Consider the following 21,484-nt stretch of genomic DNA (forward strand, 5'->3'; position numbering starts at 1 on the left):
TGAAGTAATAGAGGCCAGATGGCAGCACTTGTCCATCAGGAACTAGGAGGCTGTAATTACCATAATGACTGGCAAGACCGCGGGGCAGCCAAGGCTACTTGACCCAGAGGGAGTTATAGAGATGGTTAATAGAGCATAGTGTCTCTCGGGGCAAAACAGATGGACAGCTAACAAGGGTGTTGCTTAACATTACAACCAAATAAGCACAGACAAGCAGGATGCTGAGAGTTGTTGCCCAACAAAATCACAGTCACTTGCTCAGTTCCCAGATCAGTATAAATTTGCACATTTATAACCAATTTGCTAAAGAAGGGGCTAAGATCCCAGGAGGAAGGACTCTGTCACACCACAGCAAGTAAGTACCATGACAATACAGTGCCTGCATGCATGATCTGAATTAATACATCAGGCAGTTGGAGCAATCCCCACATCATGTTGCTGGCCTCTGGAAAAAAAGTTATCGTAGCAGGAGAGTCAAATGGAAACCTCTGAAACCACCCCCCCAACACGGTAAATTTAAAACATAATAATATCTCATGAATAGGTGTTGCAAAGATAAGCATCAGGATTATATACTTGAAGGATGCAGGAATAGTTGCTCTTATCATATCTCCATTTAATTTGGAGTCAGATGGATCCTGGAGAATAACTGTAGATTATCACAATGTCAACCAAGATTGTAAATTGTAGCTACTATGCCAAGCCTGGTATAGTTGATAGAAAAACAATGTGGGGCCAGGGACAAGAAATACAGTCATTAATCTAGTGAATGTATGTATTTTATTCAATCCCAATCAAGAAAGAGGATCAGAAACAATTTGCATTCACATGGATGGACACAATATTCACTTAAATTTTTCCCTCAGGGCTGTGTTAACTCTCCTGCCCTCAGTCATAGTCCAAAGAGATGTAGACATCCCATGGAATATCATGCCTGTCCATGATATCCATGATATGATAGTGAGTGAGCAGGAGGAAGAGGTGATCAATATGCTGGTGACCTTTGTAAGATGCATGCACTCTAGAGGATGAAAGATCAAAGATTCAGGTGCCAGTCTTTTCAGTGATGTTTTGAGAACCCAGTGATCAAGGGCATGCTGAGACATGCTCCAAAGAAAAAGACAGTAAATTACTGTATCTTGCATTTCCTAAACAAAGGAAGGAAGGAAAGCATTTCGAAGGCCTCTCTGGCTTCTGGAGGCAACATATTCCAAACTTGGGAATATTCATCCTGCCCATACTGTGGGATGATACAAAGACTACCAGCTTTGTGGGGACATCTGGGTGGCCCAGTGGGTTAAGCCTCTGCCTTCAGCTCAGGTCACGATCCCAGGGTTCTGGAATTGAGCCTCACATCCAGCTTTCTGCTCAACAGGGAGCCTGCTTCTCCCTCTGCCTGCTACTTCCCCCCTGCCGTGCTCTCCTGTTGTCAAATAAATAAATAAAACCTTAAAAAAAAAAAAAAGTGCCAGCTGTAAGTGGGGGCCCTTTGACTGCATGGCAGTGTAGAATGAGTTTTTCCAAACAACCTTCCTACTCTTTATTCTTCACCGGGGTTTAGTCTTATACCAAGATCTGACTGCCAACCCAGCCTTTGTCCAGCTCCTTTCCTATCTTCAATCCCAGATGTATAGCCTAATGAAATTCTGTCATGTCTACTCCCATTCAGCCTCTGATTCTTGGAAGATTTGGACTAAGACAAGTGTTTCAGGGAAAACGCATCCAAAGAATAAGGAATCATTGTCGTACTTAAAAAGAGACTCTAGAGGAAATAAAAGGGGGAAACCAAATTTACAGTGTAAGGAGAAGATGGGTAAGAAAAAATGAGAGTCTGTGTAGTACACACACATCATTCCACTCTCAACTAAGAGAGATCAGACCATTGTTTGGTGTAAAGAAGAGTTAATAACAGGTGTCATTAGCATGACTTTGGTGGTGTTGACTACAAAGCCAGACAAAGGTATGAGAGAGTGAATCCAATCAGCTCTTAGTAAAATATCATTACGAACTGTGTCTCAGTCAAACAGGAAGACTATTTTTTTTAAAGTTTTTTTAATTTATTTGACAGAGAGAGAGATCACAAGTAGGCAGACAGGCAGGCAGAGAGAGAGGGGGAAGCGGGCTCCCTGCTCAGCAATGCGGGGAGAGGGGGTGCTCAATCTCAGGACTCTGGGATCATGACCTGAGCCGAAGGCAGAGGCTTTAACCCACTGAGCCTCCCAGGCACCCCAAACAAGAAGACTATTAAATAGATGTGTCAACCGGGTAGTTAAGGATTAGTGAAGGAAGCTAGTTATTGTTGGGTCAAGAGGTATGATCTCAAATCACAAGAAAGTAATTTAATTAACTTTACTTAATTTAGTAATTTAAGACTCAAACTTGAACCTAATCATAAACAGCCTACTCTGAAAACTATGGGCTTAATGTTCTCCTCATTGTGATGACTATAAGGTTTACCATGTCTGTCTCATGTTAGGAAGAACCATCTTGGCCATGTGCAGCCAAACTAGTTGAGTTCTATTCAGAAATCTGTAGCTGTGGGTGATCAGAATAAGACAAACAAAAATATGCGACTTTGTCATAAAGATTATTTTCAACTGAAGATGACTGAGAAATAGCAGATGCCAAAAAAGGCTCTGCCTTCCCCCACATTTGCCTAAAATCAAATCGAGACTCTGAATTACTGAAGATTCTTACAAGCCCAGAAACAGCACTGAGAGAAATCTATATGACATGACTTACCAAAACAACCTTTATCTTTCATTAGTTTCCCCCATATATTTACTGTGGAAGCCTAAAACCCTTTTCCTTTGTTTTGTCACTTCTCTACAAATTTGTTGTTATCGGGAAGTTATGTAAGCCCAAGTTCTAATCACCTCTTTGAGTTACTCATTCCTGAGTTTCTCTTGTGTATATGCTCAGAACACATGTTATTAGACTGTTTTTCTCTTGTTAATCTGCCTTTTGTCAGTCTAATTTGTAAGGTCATAGCCAAAGAATCTAGAAGGGTAAAGGAAAAAGTTTTTTTCAACTTCAACTTGTTAGATGCTTTATTTTGGTCATTATTTATTGAGCCAGTAACCTCAGCTTGTTTGAGATAAAATAATTCCCTCAGTAGAGGCAGATATACCAGGAAATGAGTGAAATTTATGCTCAGGGAACCTCACTTGCATTGCCCCTTTTAAGGTCCCATAGGGGATTTTGAATTCAAAATTTCATATTTTTCAATTAAAAGGAACCCTCACTCCCCACAAATTGCATAAACTTCAGGCCCCACAAAGCCTGGATTTGTCCCAGGAGGCTTGTATAGCAGGTTGAGAAATTTGGATACTGTCACAAATAGGGATCCATATACAGATATCGGGTAAGACAGTGACATGTCCATATTTGCATTTTAGAAAGATTACTCTGAGAACAATGTAGACAAAAGTGTGGAAAAGAACCAGATCTGCAGGGAAAACTCTAAGGAAGCCATCATTGTATTCCAAGCAAGAATAAAGACCTTTTTTCTTTTTATTTTATAAAAGGACTTGGTGTTTCTTTTGAACGAACAAGATCCTCTGGGGCATTTCTAATTTTACTTATAAAAGCTTCTGCCTCCCATTTCAGAAGTATTATTCTTCTTCTAAGAAGCTGTGGAGATTCAAATCTTTTGCAGTGCAACAGTCTGTCTTTGCCTACAGAAAGTAAAATATGGAATTTTCCTACTCAACAATGCTAAATTACTAGCATAAGGAAAATAGCAAGAATTTGTGTTTTAAAATCGACTGTCAGTTTACAAATTGAAAATAGAACAGTTTTTCAGAAACCTTTTAATCTAATAAGAGATTCAAATAGAGCATATACTATGTCCCTGGATGGTAAACTCAATATTATTAAAAAATATCCTAAGAGCACACACTTTAACATTAAACAAGTTTGGTGTTCATCCGGAAGAATAAATACATGATAATCAGGATTGAGAAAGGCAAGTTATTCTGTTAGAGAGTAAATCTTATTTTAAAGCCATGAAAACAAAAAGTTTTAGCAGCATGAGAATAAGCAAAGACAACTCTATTCAAAGTTTGGAGTCTGGAAATGGACCAATTAAGTATAAACATGTCATATTAATAAGGAAAAAAATGGGCTGGTAGGTGGGTAGTCATTTTTTTCACAGCACTGTGGAATGAAGGGGAAATCATCAAGTCTACTCTTTGGGAGAACTGTGGGAAAGATCTCCCCTTTTCTCTGGGGACCAGACAACCACACAGTCTATGTACCATCAATTATTACTCTTCCTCAGAAAGATACTATAAAAGTATTACTCTGCCTTGGAGTACTGGGGAGAAGGAAGAAAAGTTTTACACTAACTTTATGAGTATTCCTTTGAATTCTGCAGCTACAGACACACACACAGACACACACACACACACACACACACAGCGTGCAGATCAAGCACAAAGACTTATTGAAAATTATAAGCTGTTAAAAAGTCATAGAAAATAGTCTTTAGTATATGCTCTTGATTCAAGACTATTTTGGGATGATTTCTTTGGAATTTGCTTAAACACATTCCAATTTGAATTCTTAGCAAATGGGCCACAGGTGCATAGTCTTCTCCAGATTCTGAAAATATCTGATTGTATATGACAGACCCCTTGTTAAAGTTCTTAGGCAAAGAGAGTTAGCTCATGCCCCTGCACACGAAAGCAAAAGGCCGACAGGCATCAGCCCCCACATTAGACATAAAGGAGAGGAGCCATCACATTTGCTCTGCAGTTTGGCTCCCCAGGCCTGATATCTCTTGCAGTCATAGTAGGTTCTCCTACTAGTGTCCCCTTACTATTCCTCCCAACACTTCAGATCATAATAAAAAAGTGCTATTAGAGAGACAGAAGGTATCATAGGCAATGGCGGTACAGAGGAGGCCTACCCAATTCTGTCTCATGAAGGAAAGAAGTCTGGAGAGCTTTTTCGAAAGCACACTCCTCTATATCGTAGGTTGCACTTGTCAACTGACATGTGTATCCTGCATTAGGGTATGAGACATTTCAGCACAGACGCCAGGCTTGTAAGCCTGTGTATCACTACACCCACACATGGTGCCTAACATATTATATGTACTCAAATATTTGCCATGCAAAAAAATTTGAGAAAATACTCTCTGTGGCTGTCAAAAGCAAAATACTGATCTTCGGATCTATTAATTTTGGCTTTCACATTCACACCTTCAGAAAAAAAGAAAAAAAAAGATATTCTCTCATTATCAAAATCTTCCTAGATGCAAAGACAGAATGGATTACTTGTTATATTCATGAGGCAAAACATGTAGATACAGAGTAGAAATCATCTCTATAAAGAGCTAGGGATAAAAATAAGGCAATTGGATTTAATATTTTGTACCATATAATGGGTTCAGCACCAGCTTCCAAAAACACACAAGATGCCAATAACTATTTCAGAAACTGGTTGTCAGAAAGGCTGGTGCACTATTCACTGAGAGGCCGAGTTGTACCATGAAGGCATAGCATCTAGCAGATTTTGCTTTTATTAGGCTCTAGAGAGCCCCATCAAGAAAGCTTGTTGTTAGGACATTTATTGTTTACTCTCCACTTGAATTTAATTTTTCCTTGGGGGAAAATGCCATCTCAACCTGTAAAATAAATTGAATTTTCTTAATCTAGCCCTTAAAGAGTAAACATTTCTATTTAACCTTCAAAATTCTGAAAAACCAAATCGGTCCTTCTTGTTAGTACTCAGTATGTATCAAAATCTTATTATCATATATGATGGAATAGAACTCTTTTTAAAATCTAAACTGTTTCAATATTTTCAATTACTTCTCTGCTATTTTCCCATCTGATTGCTTATACTATAGCTGCTCAATAAGTTATACCTTTAGCAACCCTACTTTCTTGAAAACCATAGCTTAACACCATCTTCACTACTTCAGTTCATGTTCCACATAAAGAAATTCTGAAGTGCTGCATTTTAATGTCGACTCTTGTAGTAAAAGCTGCTGATGCCTACCCAGGTCATTTTTTTTAACAGGCTGATATTCCCATCCCCCAGTGGCTATAAATATTGGCCATTCAGTATTCACAGTTGTATCCTTCTCCACAAGATTATCCTTAGCCAATAGAAGCTCTTCACCCAGAGATGTCTGGGAAAATTCAGCCAGTGACCCAGTAAGACAGGAATACAAAGGCCAATTTTCTTGCCTTAAAGTGGGTTATCCTTGTGTCATTCATGCTCTAGAGAACATCTCATTGTACCTGTTACAAAATTCTGTTGAATATCTTTTATAATATCTAAGTATCATTTTTCCACTATTATAATTGTCACTCACCTCAGTTTAGGACCATCTCTCACCTGACTATTCAAATTGCCTTCTGAATCAATATTCACCTTCCTATAGTGTCCCCTCTACAATATTGCTGGAATACTCCAAGATATAAATCTAAGCTTTGCTCTCCCTCCTTCAACACATATACCCCTACTTATACCCTTCATTAATTATCTCCATCACTTACACAGAGGCAATAAACTGAACTCAGTTCACACATGTACTATGTTTCCCTCCCAAGCTAAAGAAACCATAAAACAAAGCAAAGCCTCAAAATATGTATAACTGTATCAGATTTATCTACCTTGAGAACCAAACTTAGCTAAAGCAGTTAACTATAATCTTAATGGATTTAGAAGACTTCCATTAGTAGAGAAGAACTAGAAAATGAAGTAAACCCAGGACAATGGGTTACAAAACCACTTCCCTTTCTAAGTTACAGAGTCTATTCTAGTAACTTAGGACTTAATGTGTCCCACCAGTATTTTGGACAAGAATCTCTTCTACCTCTGGCCCAAGAATCTCTTGGTCCATTGCATGGGAAATTTCACAGATTCTGGTTGGGATGATGTTTGGTTCCCAGGTGGGTGAGTATATTTTAACCCTGGAAAACTGCAAAACTAAATACACTGAGGATGAAAGTCAAACCCACAACAGTAATAATTATGCTAAAGAATAATTTGTACATATTTGATACTTAAGTATCTAATGTTTGAAAATCTGGCCTGTTAGAGAAACAGACTGATTTGTGATCCCAGTTTATAATATGCAACTGTGTAACTGATTTAGATTTGGTTTTACATTGAAATCTGTTTACAAAAAGTATTGGAATATTCAACAGAATATATTTCCCTCTCCTCCCACCATTTTTTCTGGAACCTTAAATTCAGGATATTTTATGGCATCTGGAATGGTTTGTCAGAGAATGTTAAAACAAATATGGTAAGTGTATGAGCAGTTTAAAAATCTCTATAGAAATTTAAGCTGTAAATTCTACCCCCCCTTCCTTGACTATAACAAACTTCCTACATTTACAAGTTGAGTAAGATTGAAAATCAAAATAAAATTTAAGAACGAGGTTTCTCAATTTTGAACTTTGATGTATTAATATCTTTAACAATTAAAGTAGCCCTGAAATAATATTTTGCATGTAGAGAGGTCTCCTCAAGAGAACCTCACACTGACATACAAATCCAGATCTAGATCCTTGCAACATAATACATGACAAAATTGGGTCAAATTCCTAAATGACAAAAATGTCCCCTCCTTGAGATGATACATGAGTTCTCTAGTTCACCAGTCTTCCCCACTGCTCCCCATCCCACCCCACACCCACATTGCTTACATTCCTGGTCCTTATAAAGGCATTTCCTGTTTCAACCCAAGCATCTAGAGAAGTGGTTCTCAACCAGGCCCAGTTGGCAAAGTCTGGAGACTTTTTTTTTTTTTAAGATTTATTTATTTAGTTGAGAGAGAGAGAGAGAAAGAGAGCACACAAGGGAGGAGAGGGGAGGAGCAGAAGGAAAGGAGGAGAAAGAATCCTCAGGCACACTCCCCACTGAGCATGGAGCCCAATATGGGGCTGGTTCCCAGGACCCTGAGATCAAGACCTGAGCCAAAACCAAGAATCAGGTACTCAACCAACTGAGCCACTGAGGCATCCTTGGAGACATTTTTGCTACAACTATGCTGTGAAACATCCTACAATGTATAGAACAGTATGCAGCAACAAAGAATTATCCAGCCTAAAATGCCAATAGTATTAAAGGCCAAGAAATCCTGACCCAGAAGAAAATATCTAAAATCCTCTAACATGGTCCAGAGGCTTTGGGATGACCTCTGTATATTCCAGAGACTAATCCATTGACATTATATGGGTCACTTGTATCTTTTTTTTTTAATTTTTTTTTTTTTTATTATTTATTTGACAGACAGAGATCACAAGTAGGCAGAGAGGCAGGCAGAGAGAGAGAGGAAGGGAAGCAGGCTCCCTGCTGAGCAGAGAGCCCGATGTGGGGCTCGATCCCAGGACCCTGGGATCATGACCTGAGCTGAAAGCAGAGGCTTTAACCCACTGAGCCACCCAGGCGCCCCTGGGTCACTTGTATCTTTTTCCTCATTGTTTATATAGTTCTTTATTTAAATCTAAGTTCTTAAATTTTAATGAGTTTCTCTTTCCTTTAAAATTTGTTTTTTATTTCCTTCAAGAAATCTTTCCCTATTGAGGTTAAAGATACTCTTTTGTTCTTTTCTAAATATCCTATAAGTATTCCACATTTATACCTTCAATCCAACTGGAATTTATGTGTTGGAATTCAGAGATATAATTTTGTTTCCATATGCATAACCCATAATTCTAACAGCATTTACTGAGTAGTTCATCTTTCTCCACTAATCGGTAACACCAGTTTTGCCATATACTGAATTTCCAGATTTTCTATTTTCTATTTATTCCTGTGGTGTCATTATTTTAAGTTATACCTTGATGATGAAACCACTATCTGATTATCATGATTCCCTCCCCAGTCTTCCTTAAATTTACTTTCATCGGGGCTTCTGGGTGGCTCAGTCGTTAAGCATCTGTCTTCGGCTCGGTTCATGATCTCAGGGTCCTGGGACTGAGTCCTGCATGGGGCTCCTTGATCAGCTGGAAGCCTGCTTCTCCCACTCCCCCTGTTTGTATTCCGTCTCTCGCTGTTTACCTCTTATCAAATAAATAAATAAAATCTTAAAAATAAAATAAATATACATTTATGTATGATTTTCAGTATCAGCCTTCTTGTAATTTTATTCAAAAGTGTATTGAGTTTAAAGATTGGGCAAAGATAATTAATTTCTCTCATTCATGAATATCATACCCCTATCTAGATTGTTCTATAATTTTCAGAAAAGTTTAACAATTTCTCCATAATGATAATGATACATTTATTCCTGTGTGCTGTATATGGTTTATTTTTGAGGTTTTTGTTCTTCTAGTAACCTTTCTTCAGTTTGGATTTAGTAACCTTTCTTTAGTAGTAACAAGACTTTTAATAATAGTAAATACTAATAAACACTTTTATTAGTAGTAACTAGTAATCTAGTAACCTTTCTTCAGTCAGGCAAACTTGCTGAGCTGTCTTACTAACTTGTCTATAGATTCCCTTGGAATTTTTTACTTAATCATATCACCTGCAACAGTTTCTTCTTCTGCAATACTTAAATAATTTTTATCCAGTGTTCTAGTTCTGATCTCTGGTACAGTTTAGAAAAGTGAGTGTCTTCATCTTGGTCTTAACTTTAAAAGACATCACCTCTAATGCTTCACGTTTAAACGTGACCTTTTTATTTTTTGGATTTTTGGCATACACTTTCTATTAAACTAAGAAAGTTTTATTCAATTAGTGATTTTCTAAGTTTTTAACATCTCAAAGTCATTTATAATGCAAAGCAGGTTTGCTCTTTAAGCATGCCCACCCAGTCTTGAAGGACTTGTTCTTATATCTGGAGATGTAGCTGGAAAGTCTTCCTCCACCTTCGAACCTGCCTCCTTTTTACTGCCAGCCTTGCTCAGCATCTTTCAGGAAATCCATTTACTTTAAATCTCCCTTGATCAGAGCACCGTTCAGTTTCCAGAGATTAGCCCATTCAGTCACAAAAAGATCTTAAGGGCCTTAAAAATTACCTCCAATCATCTCACAGTTTGTAAGAGATAAAAGTCCCTGTCAGAAGCCTGGCTATTAATTGTGGTCAACACATAGAGTCAGAGATACATCTCCCAAGATTCCTGCAAGGGGGAATGCACATGCCTCAACACTCTTTTCTCTTCAAGTCCTTGTCTAACTCCTTGGTCAACATAGGAACTAGTCCAGCGAAACTATGAACAAAAATGTACCCCCAGCTTCCAAGTGGCTGAGAAAGCTGGAAGAGGGTTTCAGTGTGCATTCTCACACGTGAGAAGGAAATCCTTCCAGCAGGGAAAGAGAAGTGTTTTCAACTATGATGGGAAACAAAGATTCAGCAAACCTCATCCCCAGGCCTTAGAAAAATGAAATGACATTTCAGTATTGTTTGCCATGTTTTTTTCTATGGGAAAACACAAAATGTTGAACAGTTGGCTTTTCCTTTCTTTTATTCTTTCTGTGTCACAGTTACCGTGGCACACTTTATATTTTAGTCTTTTTCCTCCTTCACAACAATGAAGGGGAGAAACAATTCCTCATACTGCTTTCAAGCCAGGATGCATCAGTATTGTGCTGGGGAAGAAAATGGCTAGGTTCTGGGACAGGTGGGGCTTTTTTTTCCCCACCAGTCAAAATACATATGTTGTTGGAGGGTTTCTCAGCCAAAATACAACGTTTGGCTATTTCATCTTGAGTGCTATATATAACTTTCTGAAAATGTCAGAACATCTTATGCAGGTAGAATGACTTGAGTGAACATCTCCCTGGAACCAATTTACCTGTAAAGTCTGAAACCTTTTTGAGTATCATTTAAACAGCCAACGGTTGCTTGTTGACTAACCAAGCATCACAAAGTATGCCTCTGAGCTTTCACTTTTCTTTTCCAATTGTAAAAAGCTATATATCTATCTTGTACTCTGAAAGTTAAACAGACTTACTACAATATCCCTCACCCCCAAATGTGGTGGCTGGGGTGGGGAATGTATGGGTGAGAAACACTCTTCTGAGGAAGCAAAGAAAAAGGCCAAATCTGCGGTAGGGTAAAGTCAAAGCCAATTTTCCAACCTATCTTTATTAAAAGCAGCTGGCTAATGACTTACAGTAGGAAAGTAACATTATTTATTTAAAAAGCAACTCTCTGTGGCCCTTCCCTTTGGTTATCTTCTAAATTATTTTATGTATTTCCTTTCTCTGGTAAATGTTAGAAGATATTTGTCTTTCTGATTTTTCGCTTTAATAACTTTACTAGTATCAGAAAGAAGTTAGACAGATAGTAAAATGAAAAGTGCTCCTCCACCCATTTTCTAACAAAAACAAAAATATATTAGATAAATTTCAAAACTTCAGTTATGTCAAAAAAAAAAAAGTAACTCTTCTGTCCTCTAGTAGCAGGTATAACATCAGAGATCTCCCAAAAATCACATCATACACACAAATACATTTCCAGTCTCTCCCCACACATTCTCTTCTTCCATGAAACCTCCACACATCTACCACTTACCTCATATTTTATGCTGCATTTTGGAAAACTGTTTGACACACAAACATGTTTTGAGGACTGCAAAGCTGTGGTCAGTTATGTCACCTTTCTTGTTTTCCTAATAGCTGCAGAGTACAGTAGTACCTCTCTTTAGCCACACTTAGAGCTGTCCTGCAGAGAAATTCAAGATAATCCCCTTTATTTTGTGGATTTTAACAAGGAACTCCCAAATTCTACGCAACATGTAATGGGCTTGAAACCAGCAGGATGTGAATTTAGAATTCTTGTTTCAGAGGTAGAGCAAATCCTTCCCAGTACCTCCTTTTTGCTCATCCTCTTTTCTTCTTTTCCCCACCCCTTCCTTGTTCCAGCGCCAGAATAACAGGGGAGAATTAAAATACTTCAAGGTTTATCATATTCCTTTTGTAAGCAAAAACAGAAACCTGTTGTTGGAAAGTTCCTGACCCAAAGGGAAACCTACGATAGCCACTATTTTTGCAACCGTGAAAACTTTCAATTTTGAGAGTAGTGAAAACACAGCAGTGGGAGTCTTCCTTACCCCTTACATTTTTCAGCGCTACCTGCAAACTCGGATACCAGCTCAGAAGCGGCGGGTAACCCAGGCCGAGCCCGCCCCAAACCAGCTAACAACCCCCGGGAGCGCGCCACAGACACGCCTTCCGCCCCTCCTCTGCCTGGAGGCGAGGCCCCACTTGGAGGAGGAGCGCCACGCCCCCACGAGGGGGTGGGGCTACTTCCCTGCCACCTCCTCCCCAGGGGCGGGGGAAGGGTGAGGGGCCCCGCGTGACGTCGTTCAGAAAGCCCGCCCTGGTTGGAGGGAATTTAGAAGAAACGTGGGCGGGAAGGGGGCGGAGTCTAGTTTCCCTGGTGACGGGTTGCCCGGCGGTCGCCTGGTAACCGGTCGCGGCGGTCCTGGCTGCGGCAGCTCAGGCGGCGAAGGCCGCCGAGGACTGTGGGCCGGAGCCCACGCCGGGCGCTTTCTGCCTGTTTTGTGATGGCGGCTGCCGCGGCAGTGGTCACGCCGTCAGGTCTGGAAGATGGAGTGTCTCGGTCCCGCGGCGAAGGGGCAGGGGAGGTGGTCGTGGAGCGGGGGCCCGGCGCGGCCTACCACATGTTCGTGGTGATGGAGGACCTGGTGGAGAAGCTGAAGCTGCTCCACTACGAGGAGGAACTCCTCCGGAAGAACAACCTGAAGCCCCCGTCCAGGTGGGTGCCCTCGTCCTCCAGCGCCTGGGTGCCGGCCGGACCCCGGGGAGATGCCTCCTCCGGCCTCCTGGGGAACCTTGAACGCGAGTTAGCGCTTGCCTCCATCTTCGTAGCCAGGAAAGGGCACTGCACCCCGAACTTGGCGACAGAGGCCTCGGAGCTCACCGAGTGTAGCTTTGGTATTTTTTTAGAGTCAAGTTTCAGAATCGCTGAAAGAACCGGAAGACGGCTTGGCTTTCTTAGTCTTTAAAGCACACACACCCCTCCACAAAACACAAACTGTTTTTTTCTGATTATAAAAGTTATGAAAGTACCTGTTATAGAGGACTCAGAAAAACACAAGAAAGTGCGTAGAAAATACTGATATGACCCATAATCTCATCCCCAAAGATGAATACTGTTACCATTTTAGCTCCCTTTCTAGTTTTTGTTTTCCTTTGTGATAATCTGTCCCTACAACTGGTAACTGTGGGTACCTAGGACCTTGCTTGACTTTATATGAAGTTAGTAAACTTGTTGACGAATTGCTCTGGTTTAAAAGACTTCTACCTTTGTGATAACAGTACTTTCAGAAGCTAAGAAGTGGAAAAGACAAATAAAATGACAACTGAAAGAACCGTGTCTATCTTACACCCTAAAGGTCTTTCCTTGTTCTGGTGGGGAAAAGTCCATCGTTCCCTGAAGTCAGTGCCATTAGTTGTCGAGGGTTATGCACAGCTAGCACTTTTTCTCACAATCAGTGTAGCTTAGTGACAGATAACATTGTTTATTGTGTAAAATGCAACTTAGATTAAAAATCTGTAATACTTTCTTTTAATGGCTGTACCTTGGTTTAAATAAATTCCCTCGACAGTTTTGATTTCATTCCTTGCTCTCTTCCAATAACTTGCATTTTAGGATATGTAGGCTCTATGTAAACTGCCCAGACTGCTAAGTCAGTCCAGAGTAGGAGAAAATAGTTACAGGAAAAGGTAGTGTTGCTTGATCTGTGATAGGAATTTTGGGGTTGAGAGTTATTACTTCAATGAATCAATCAGGATAATATAAACAATCAACATTTTCTATGATAAAAATGCATTTTTTTCCCAATTGTATTTTCAAACTAAAAGAAAATGGCCTAAAGTTTCTACTGGTATAACCTCTGTGCTATAATCCAGGATATTTTAAATCATGGATTTGTGTGGCAAATTTAATGGTTCCCAGACTGTGGTTGTCAGATGAGCAGTAGCATGGCTTGGGAATTTATTATAAATGCAAGGCCACAGTCCCTTTCCAGGTATACTGCATTAGAAATTCTAGGGGTGGAGCCTAGAAGTCTATTTAACAAGCCTTTCTGGTGATTCTGATGCATGCTCAAGTTTGAGAACCACTGCCCGCCCTGTGTCTGGAGGATCTCTCAGTATTCAGTCCTCTGTTCTGGAGTTGGTAACAGCCTGGGAAAAAAAGATGAGTTTTCAGCAGTGGGTACTTTGAAAGCATTGTGCACATATGCCTGGAAGGACTTCCTGACCTTTTTCTTCCCAGCTACCTGTTATCTTTTAGAACATTTGTACTACCCTGCAGGAAAAAGTTTGGGAAACATGAAAGAGTAGACTGCTGATTTTTATGAAAAATAGTTATAATAGCCATAAATAAAATTATAAACGGCACAAAAATTAATAATTGCACATAAAACAAAATCAGATCTTTGATCAAACCGACTTGAGTATTGTTGGCAAGTTTTATTCTTAACCTATTTAAGTATAAATCGTACATTGATCTTTGTAGGACTATTTGCCTACTGTCTAGGGGATTGAGCAAAAGTCAACAAATGTTTGTTAGGCTGTGGATGTGATACTCAGTGGTTCTTAATCCTGGTACCTTAAAACCATCTAGGTAGCTTTTGAAACATACTTGTACTGGGGCTTTATCCCCCCAGAAGTTCTGATTTAATTTGTAAGGGAAGGAGCAATGTTTTGTCCAGTAGCAATAGTTCAGCAAGCTTCTCGGGTACTTCAGATATGCAGCCAAGATGAGAACAACTGTTTAACATACCTAATGTGTTAGGAACAGTATGTAAAGATACCAGTGACGTTGTAAAAATGCATAGTAATTAATCATTAGAGTCTTTTTTTTTCAAAGTCTGAAATTCTCTTAATTCCCAGTTTTCATTTTCAAGAGGTACTCTTATTCATTATTCCTGACATATAGATAATACTGGCAAAAGTTGTACATGATCTATCAGTTTTTTAACATGCCCTGCATTTACTGGGTGTAAGATCTTTGATCTAATATTTTGCGTATAGTAGTAATTGCTCTAGTTCTATTGATTAAAAACTTGAATATGAGTGTTGTGGATTACCAGAAACTTCAGAGTGAATTATAAATGTCTTTTGATTTTAAAGCCATTTTAAAAAAAAAAGTTCTTTAGCAATTTTGGACTTAGTCCATTTAGTTGCTATAGACTTGTTTGCAATATGTCATATTCCATCCTCCCCACCTTGTTTTGAAACAGACACTATTTTGCACTGCCTACCAACCCTGGTGAACAGTTCTACATGTTTTGCACTCTTGCTGCTTGGCTGATTAACAAAGCAGGACGCCCCTTTGAGCAACCTCAAGAATATGATGACCCTAATGCAACTATATCTAACATATTATCTGAGCTTCGATCATTTGTAAGTGTAAACAACCCTCTTCTTTCAGAATGTTGTCAAGTTATGAATTTTAATTTTTGTTATTCAGTGTAGATGCTACCCTTTTAGATTAATTTTCTGTGAATAACTGTGTCTATTCACACACATACATATATAAAATTATATCTGGATTTTTCAGATAAAACCTCAGAATGCTTGGTATTAAAATATTAATGCTACTTCTAAAAATGTTCAATGTACTCTTTATAGCTGAAAGTAATATTTTTTCTTAATCTTGTTATGTCTCAGAAGTATATTATTTGGATACTTAGTTTTCCTTCTAAAAAATGCTAGTAGGAAGTTGAAACACTGTATTTTGAAAGGGAGCTTTGATTTAATAGACCATGATAGCAGTTGTACTTTTCATTTCTGACTTTTCCTGAGGGACAAGCAGTAAAAATTTTTGGCACACGTTATTAACTTTTGACAAGTGATTCACTCTGTCCTTCCTATGGTTGTTTAACAGTAAGATACCAAGGCAGTAGTGGTCTTTTTTCACCCTAACAGGATCAATTACTTGTTCTGTCATGAGGTTATTGCCTTTCAATTTGATACCTTTGACAATAAAATGTCTTCATTTTCCTGTACTTTTTATGTATCAGTGGACTGAAAAGATGGATTTCTAAGAAGCAATATAATTACAGTTATTTTAAATCCTATTTGAAAAGTAGAGAAGTGATACATTTATTCAGTAGTACTTTGCGTAAAATATTTTGACATTTGAAATATAAATAGCAAGTAATACCCTGTTTATCTTTTGTATTTCAGGGCAGAACTGCAGATTTTCCTCCCTCAAAATTAAAGTCAGGTTATGGAGAACATGTATGCTATGTTCTTGACTGTTTAGCAGAAGAAGCATTAAAATATATTGGTTTCACCTGGAAAAGGTAAACATTACCTAACCTGACAATAGTACTTTTATGTGGATAGCTTTTTCCCCCATGGGTTCAGAGCTATTTAATTGAACTGACAAGAAGCATTTCCTCTTGACTACTCTAAACTGAAAATGCCACAGGTGATTAGAAATGTCTGCATAGACAAAATTGGAATAACCAGTATATTCACAACCAGTTCTGATTTTATCATGCCCCTTCCCAATTCAAATATATAATTATTAAAGGTTTAACTGAATATCTTCGTCAATGTAGGAAATTTTTTCAAAGTCTACTTATACACACAAAGATAGTTATACATGGGGGTAATTGATAGCTGCAGATTTAAGGAAAAAATGGAAATTAATATACTTTAAATGGGATTTTTCTCTTTCCCACCTGAAGAAGCCACTCTCTTAGGCACTGTACATTGCTTCTTTGTCTGACCTGAGAGTGATCTGTTTATAATTCCGTGCTTGTATTTATCTTACGGTATTGAAATCGTTTTTTACAGGTTTGGCTTTCTTGCAAGAAACTGTGAACTCTTCATATGTACTGTATGGCAGTTAGCATAGCACTTTGTATATCATAGATGCTCAATAAATGTTAATCACATGGATAAGAGAATAAAATATTCAGAAACTATCCATTTATGTAAGATATAGTTAGGAAATACATAATTTTGGTTCTTTCAATATTGGACTTATTGACTGGTTAGAGATTGTGGAAAGAATTATTTAGGCAAAACCTGAGCAAGCAGTACTTTGGGATGAGAAAAAATTTCTTTGGAAAGGTGTATATATTGTTCCCTGTTAATATCTTAATGTATATTCAATTACATTCTCATGTAAATAATCTATTCTCTTATTAATAAGTACCTTAAAAAAATGTACTTGACTTAGGTCATCATCAACTTGAACCATATGAAATTGCTGATATTCACCTGTGATTGAACTAAAATATGGCAATTTCATATGCTTCAGCCTAAATATTACCAGTTAGTGCAATATAAGGAATAACTATATGGATTCACATTACTTCCTTATTAGACTCCAAGAAAAGTTATGAGATGTGCTACTCCATTTTGGCATTTTTAGATGTTATTAAATTTACCGCCCAATGTGTTCTAAATTCACCTGAAGGTGATTAATATCTCAACCAATAATCAGTTTTGTACTTCCTTTGTTTCTAGGCATATCTAATTCTTGACCATGTATTGTGATTTGAATAATTTATAAGGACTGTTAAAATACATGGGGAAGAATAAGAGGGAAAATACTGAAAGTAGGCATCAGATAGTATGTCAGCTATGTAATATATAAATTACATAGAAGTTATATATTTATAGATTATTATTTTATATATTAAATATGTCAAAGCAAATCCTAGAAGAACATTGCTTTTGAGGTAGTCTCTAATTCTAATTAATGAAATAGAGAACTTATTCCTTAAGATTGATTTGGTTCTTAGTACTTTATGTTGATTTTTATATTTTATTAATATGTCTGAGGTATGGATTTTTAAATCAGTTTCCAGAAATAAACCTAAATATTTTCAGTTATTTTTAATCTGGGAAATATATGTCGTTAATCTTGTTGGAGAAATGGTTGTTCAATACTTAGTGTTAGGACCACTGATTAGATTTAGAAGAAAGCTGGAACCCTTCTTATTCCATCAAAATAAATTTCAAATTGGTCAACGATGTAAATGTGAAAAATGAAACTGTAGGGTACTAAAAGGTCAAAGAGGGGTGGAAGGTGTCATGTGAAGGAAAACCTTGTATATATGATGTTAAAACCGCTAGCATCCATGCAAGGAAAAGTTGCCAAATCTATGTAATAAGAATTATAACAGTCCTGAATAGCCAAGTATTTAAGTGATAAACTAGGAATATTTTTAATACAAGTTGGGCAAAGCATTAATTTTCTTAATATACAAAAGGGCAAAGGCCATAAATAGGCATTTCAATGAAAAAGAAACACCAATAACCAATTAAAACTTGAAAAGGTGTTCACTTACTCTCTTAAAGAAATGCAATTAAAACAAGAGATTTTTCACTTATATGATTGGCAAAGATTAAAGTTTGTTTGCAGTATTTGTGAACATATGCAAATGGAGTCACTGTTGTTGGGGGTGCATATTAGGGTAACATTATGGAAATTGGCTTTTGGAACATTTGGAAAAATAATAAAATGTACAAAGTTGTTGACCCAGCTATTATATACATTTATTCTAAATGATGGACATAATGATGAATGTACAGGATGATTTTTTGTTTAGTTAAAAAAAACTAGATGGGGCGCCTGGGTGGCTCAGTGGGTTAAGCCTCTGCCTTCGGCTCAGGTCATGATCTCAGGGTCCTTGGATGGAGCCCCACATCAGGCTCTCTGCTCGGCAGGGAGCCTGCTTACTCCTCTCTCTCTGCCTACTTGTGATCTCTGTCGGTCAAATAAATAAATAAAATCTTTAAAAAAAAAACAAAAAACTAGAAACCACCTCAGTGTTCAGGCTAAGTTTCTAGTTAAATTAGTTATGGTACTATTGTTCAGTAGAATAGTGCAGGTATAGGGGGAAAAAAGAGAAAAATGTATATGTACTTAAATGTGGTAACTTAGTGGAAAAGAATGTTGGATAACAATATGTATTTTATCGGGTGCCTGGGTGGCTCAGTGGGTTAAGCCGCTGCCTTCGGCTCAGGTCATGATCTCAGAGTCCTGGGATCGAGTCCCGCATCGGGCTTTCTGCTCAGCAGAGAGCCTGCTTCCCCCTCTCTCTCTCTGGCTGCCTCTCCGTCTACTTGTGATTTCTCTCTGTCAAATTAATAAATAAAATCTTAAAAAAAAAACAATATGTATTTTATCGTCCCAGTTGTGTATATTTATTCTTTAAATTTGGAGATAAACATTTTTGCTTCTTTACGTAGAGCTAACACAACTAACATAACTAACGTAACTAAAAATAGAAAGTTTCAAAAGTATACATCAGACATGTAGTAGTGATTATGGAAGGGCGCATAGTAAAAAAGGACAAAATCTGGCATAGAAGGGGTTCTTAAAATTCACATTATACCTTTTTGTCATGCTAAAATGTTTTGTTTTTAACTCTTATCACATACTAAGCCTTATTATTTTAGACCAACATACCCAGTGGAAGAATTAGAAGAAGAAACTGTCCCAGAAGATGATGCAGAATTAACATTAAATAAAGTGGATGAAGAATTTGTGGTATGTGTGCTACTGAACTTTTTGTTTCTTTTTACCTTTGAATTCCTTTCCTTTCTCTTAATTCCCCCAAACTTCCATTTTTAGGAATGTATTTCATTTCATTGTTTCTAGAGAAGAAACGCTTTTAAAATAGGGCACCAAGTATCAGTTGTTTAGACCATTAGTTAAGTTAATGCTCATGTTTTCTAAAGATTGAAGTCTGAATTATAGCAGAAGTTCTCAAACTAAACAGGAAACTGGACTACTAGTTATATGAGTAAATAGTTTATTAGCAACCATTCGTGATTTGAAATAAACCATAAATAATATAGAATTTACAAAAGAATAGTAGGGTTTAGGATTAATATATTCTACTTTGTAAGAACATTGTTCATTTCTCAGGAACTCCTATATGCTTCTAAAATTAGGATAAGTACTACCCTTTAGGAGATTTTAAAAACACTTTTAAGTACCAACATTTTTTAAGTTGTTTGGCAGCATCTGGGCCTTTACCATTCTTAACATTCTATTCATATTGTGAAACCACATGATCAAGTCTTTATAACAGATTAAACTATTTACATGGTAGGAAAAAAAAGCACTTTCACAGAACCAGAGCTAGATTGACCCTGTTATTTTAGGAAGTATACCTTTGATCTGAAATTAAAATAGTAGGGGGACAAAACCTTTTTTTAAAGTGTATTTTATTGCCATAAATCAATTACATTTTCCAGGTGACTTTTTCAGACATTAGATAATGGGTGCCTGGATGGCTCAGCCTTTTAAGCATCTGCCTTCTGCTCAGGTCATGATCTCAGGGTCCTGGGATCAAGCCCGGCATTGGGCTTCATGCTCAGCCGGGAGCCTGCTTCTCTCCCTCTGCCATTCCCCCTGCTTGCACTCAAATAAATAAATAAATAAATAAATAAAATCTTCAAAAAGTAAATAAATCATTAGATAATAAGTATATTCTATATTTCAGCTAATTTATTAAGCTATTATATGCTACATTGTTTTCTAGATTGCTGAAACTAACCATTAAGTAAATTAGACTATTTCCAAATAGTAGAATATTATGTAGCCATAAAAATTGTTTACAAAGAAATGTTAGTGATACAGAGATGATAATTTCTGCTGTATGCATAAACCCAAGTATGTAAAATATACCAAAAAGAAAAAATAATAATATGTTAACATTAGTTATATATGGGTAGAAAGGTTATGGATGATTATTTCTTTTTTTTTAAGATTTTATTTATTGAAGAGCGAGTGAGAGAGGACAAGTGGGAGAGGGAGCAATAGACTCCCCACTGAGCAGGGAGCCTGATGCAGGGCTCAATCCCAGGATTGAGTCTGCAATTATGACCTGAGATGAAGGCAGACACTCAGCCAATTGAGCCACCCAGGCACCCTGATTATTTCCTTTTCTATGCTTTGTATTGTCAAAGTTTTTAACTTGAATTTTACCAGCAGTATAAATATTTTAAACCATTAATAGGAAAAAGCTAATTCTGTTATTTATAGAAGGAAAATTAATCAATTTATAAGATATATTTTAAAAGCATGATACATTTTAAAAGTTAAGGTAAGTATATGTTCATTCATTCCACACGTGTTTTATTGAGCACCTGTTGAGCAAGACCCTGGTGGAAATGCATGTACATAAGCTCTGAGGCAGGAGCGAGCTTAGCTTGATCAAGGAACTGAGAGACCACTGGGGCCAGATTTCCTAAGGATGGTGGGTGTATGCATGTGTGTGGTTTAAGATTCACAGAAAAGATAGACCAGGTCCAGATCATTTTGGCCATTTTAAGGAGTTCCGACTTTATTCTTTGTATAATAGATCTTCCCATTCAGGCTTAGAAAATGTTAAGTTCTTGCATACTCCCATTCGTTGACCTCATTTACTTTACTCAGGTATTTTCCTAATCTTCACTTTTTAATAAGTATTTATTAGTTAATGGTTTATCGATAGAAACCTGGTCCTAGTGCATTGACATTTAGCTTCAGGGACATAACTCAAAACTGCCAGTGAGGGGG

At 37.6% G+C, this 21,484-nt stretch overlaps 2 protein-coding genes across 3 annotated transcripts in view; one reads left to right on the forward strand and one right to left on the reverse strand.

Moving 5' to 3' along the window:
• Positions 1-12,132, reverse strand: part of HHLA2 (HHLA2 member of B7 family) — a 139,406-nt gene extending 127,274 nt beyond the window's left edge. The window contains exons 1-2 of the mRNA XM_059388138.1: positions 12,027-12,132; positions 11,489-11,638 (exon numbers count right to left, since the gene is read on the reverse strand). The gene's annotated coding sequence lies outside the window, so the exon portion shown is untranslated. The remainder of the gene's footprint in view (positions 1-11,488; positions 11,639-12,026) is intronic.
• Positions 12,133-12,337: 205 nt separating this feature from the next.
• Positions 12,338-21,484, forward strand: part of IFT57 (intraflagellar transport 57) — a 53,140-nt gene continuing 43,993 nt past the window's right edge. The window contains exons 1-4 of one of the 2 annotated variants that reach the window (XM_059392021.1): positions 12,339-12,694; positions 15,189-15,351; positions 16,138-16,256; positions 19,375-19,465. In XM_059392021.1, coding sequence (XP_059248004.1) covers positions 12,483-12,694; positions 15,189-15,351; positions 16,138-16,256; positions 19,375-19,465 — 585 coding nt within the window. In that variant the 5' untranslated portion in view covers positions 12,339-12,482. Of the gene's footprint in view, positions 12,695-15,188; positions 15,352-16,137; positions 16,257-19,374; positions 19,466-21,484 lie in introns of both variants that reach the window. The other variant, XM_059392022.1, reaches the window with a different exon arrangement.

Source organism: Mustela nigripes, chromosome 2, assembly GCF_022355385.1.
Source record: "Mustela nigripes isolate SB6536 chromosome 2, MUSNIG.SB6536, whole genome shotgun sequence".
Lineage (NCBI taxonomy): Eukaryota > Metazoa > Chordata > Mammalia > Carnivora > Mustelidae > Mustela > Mustela nigripes.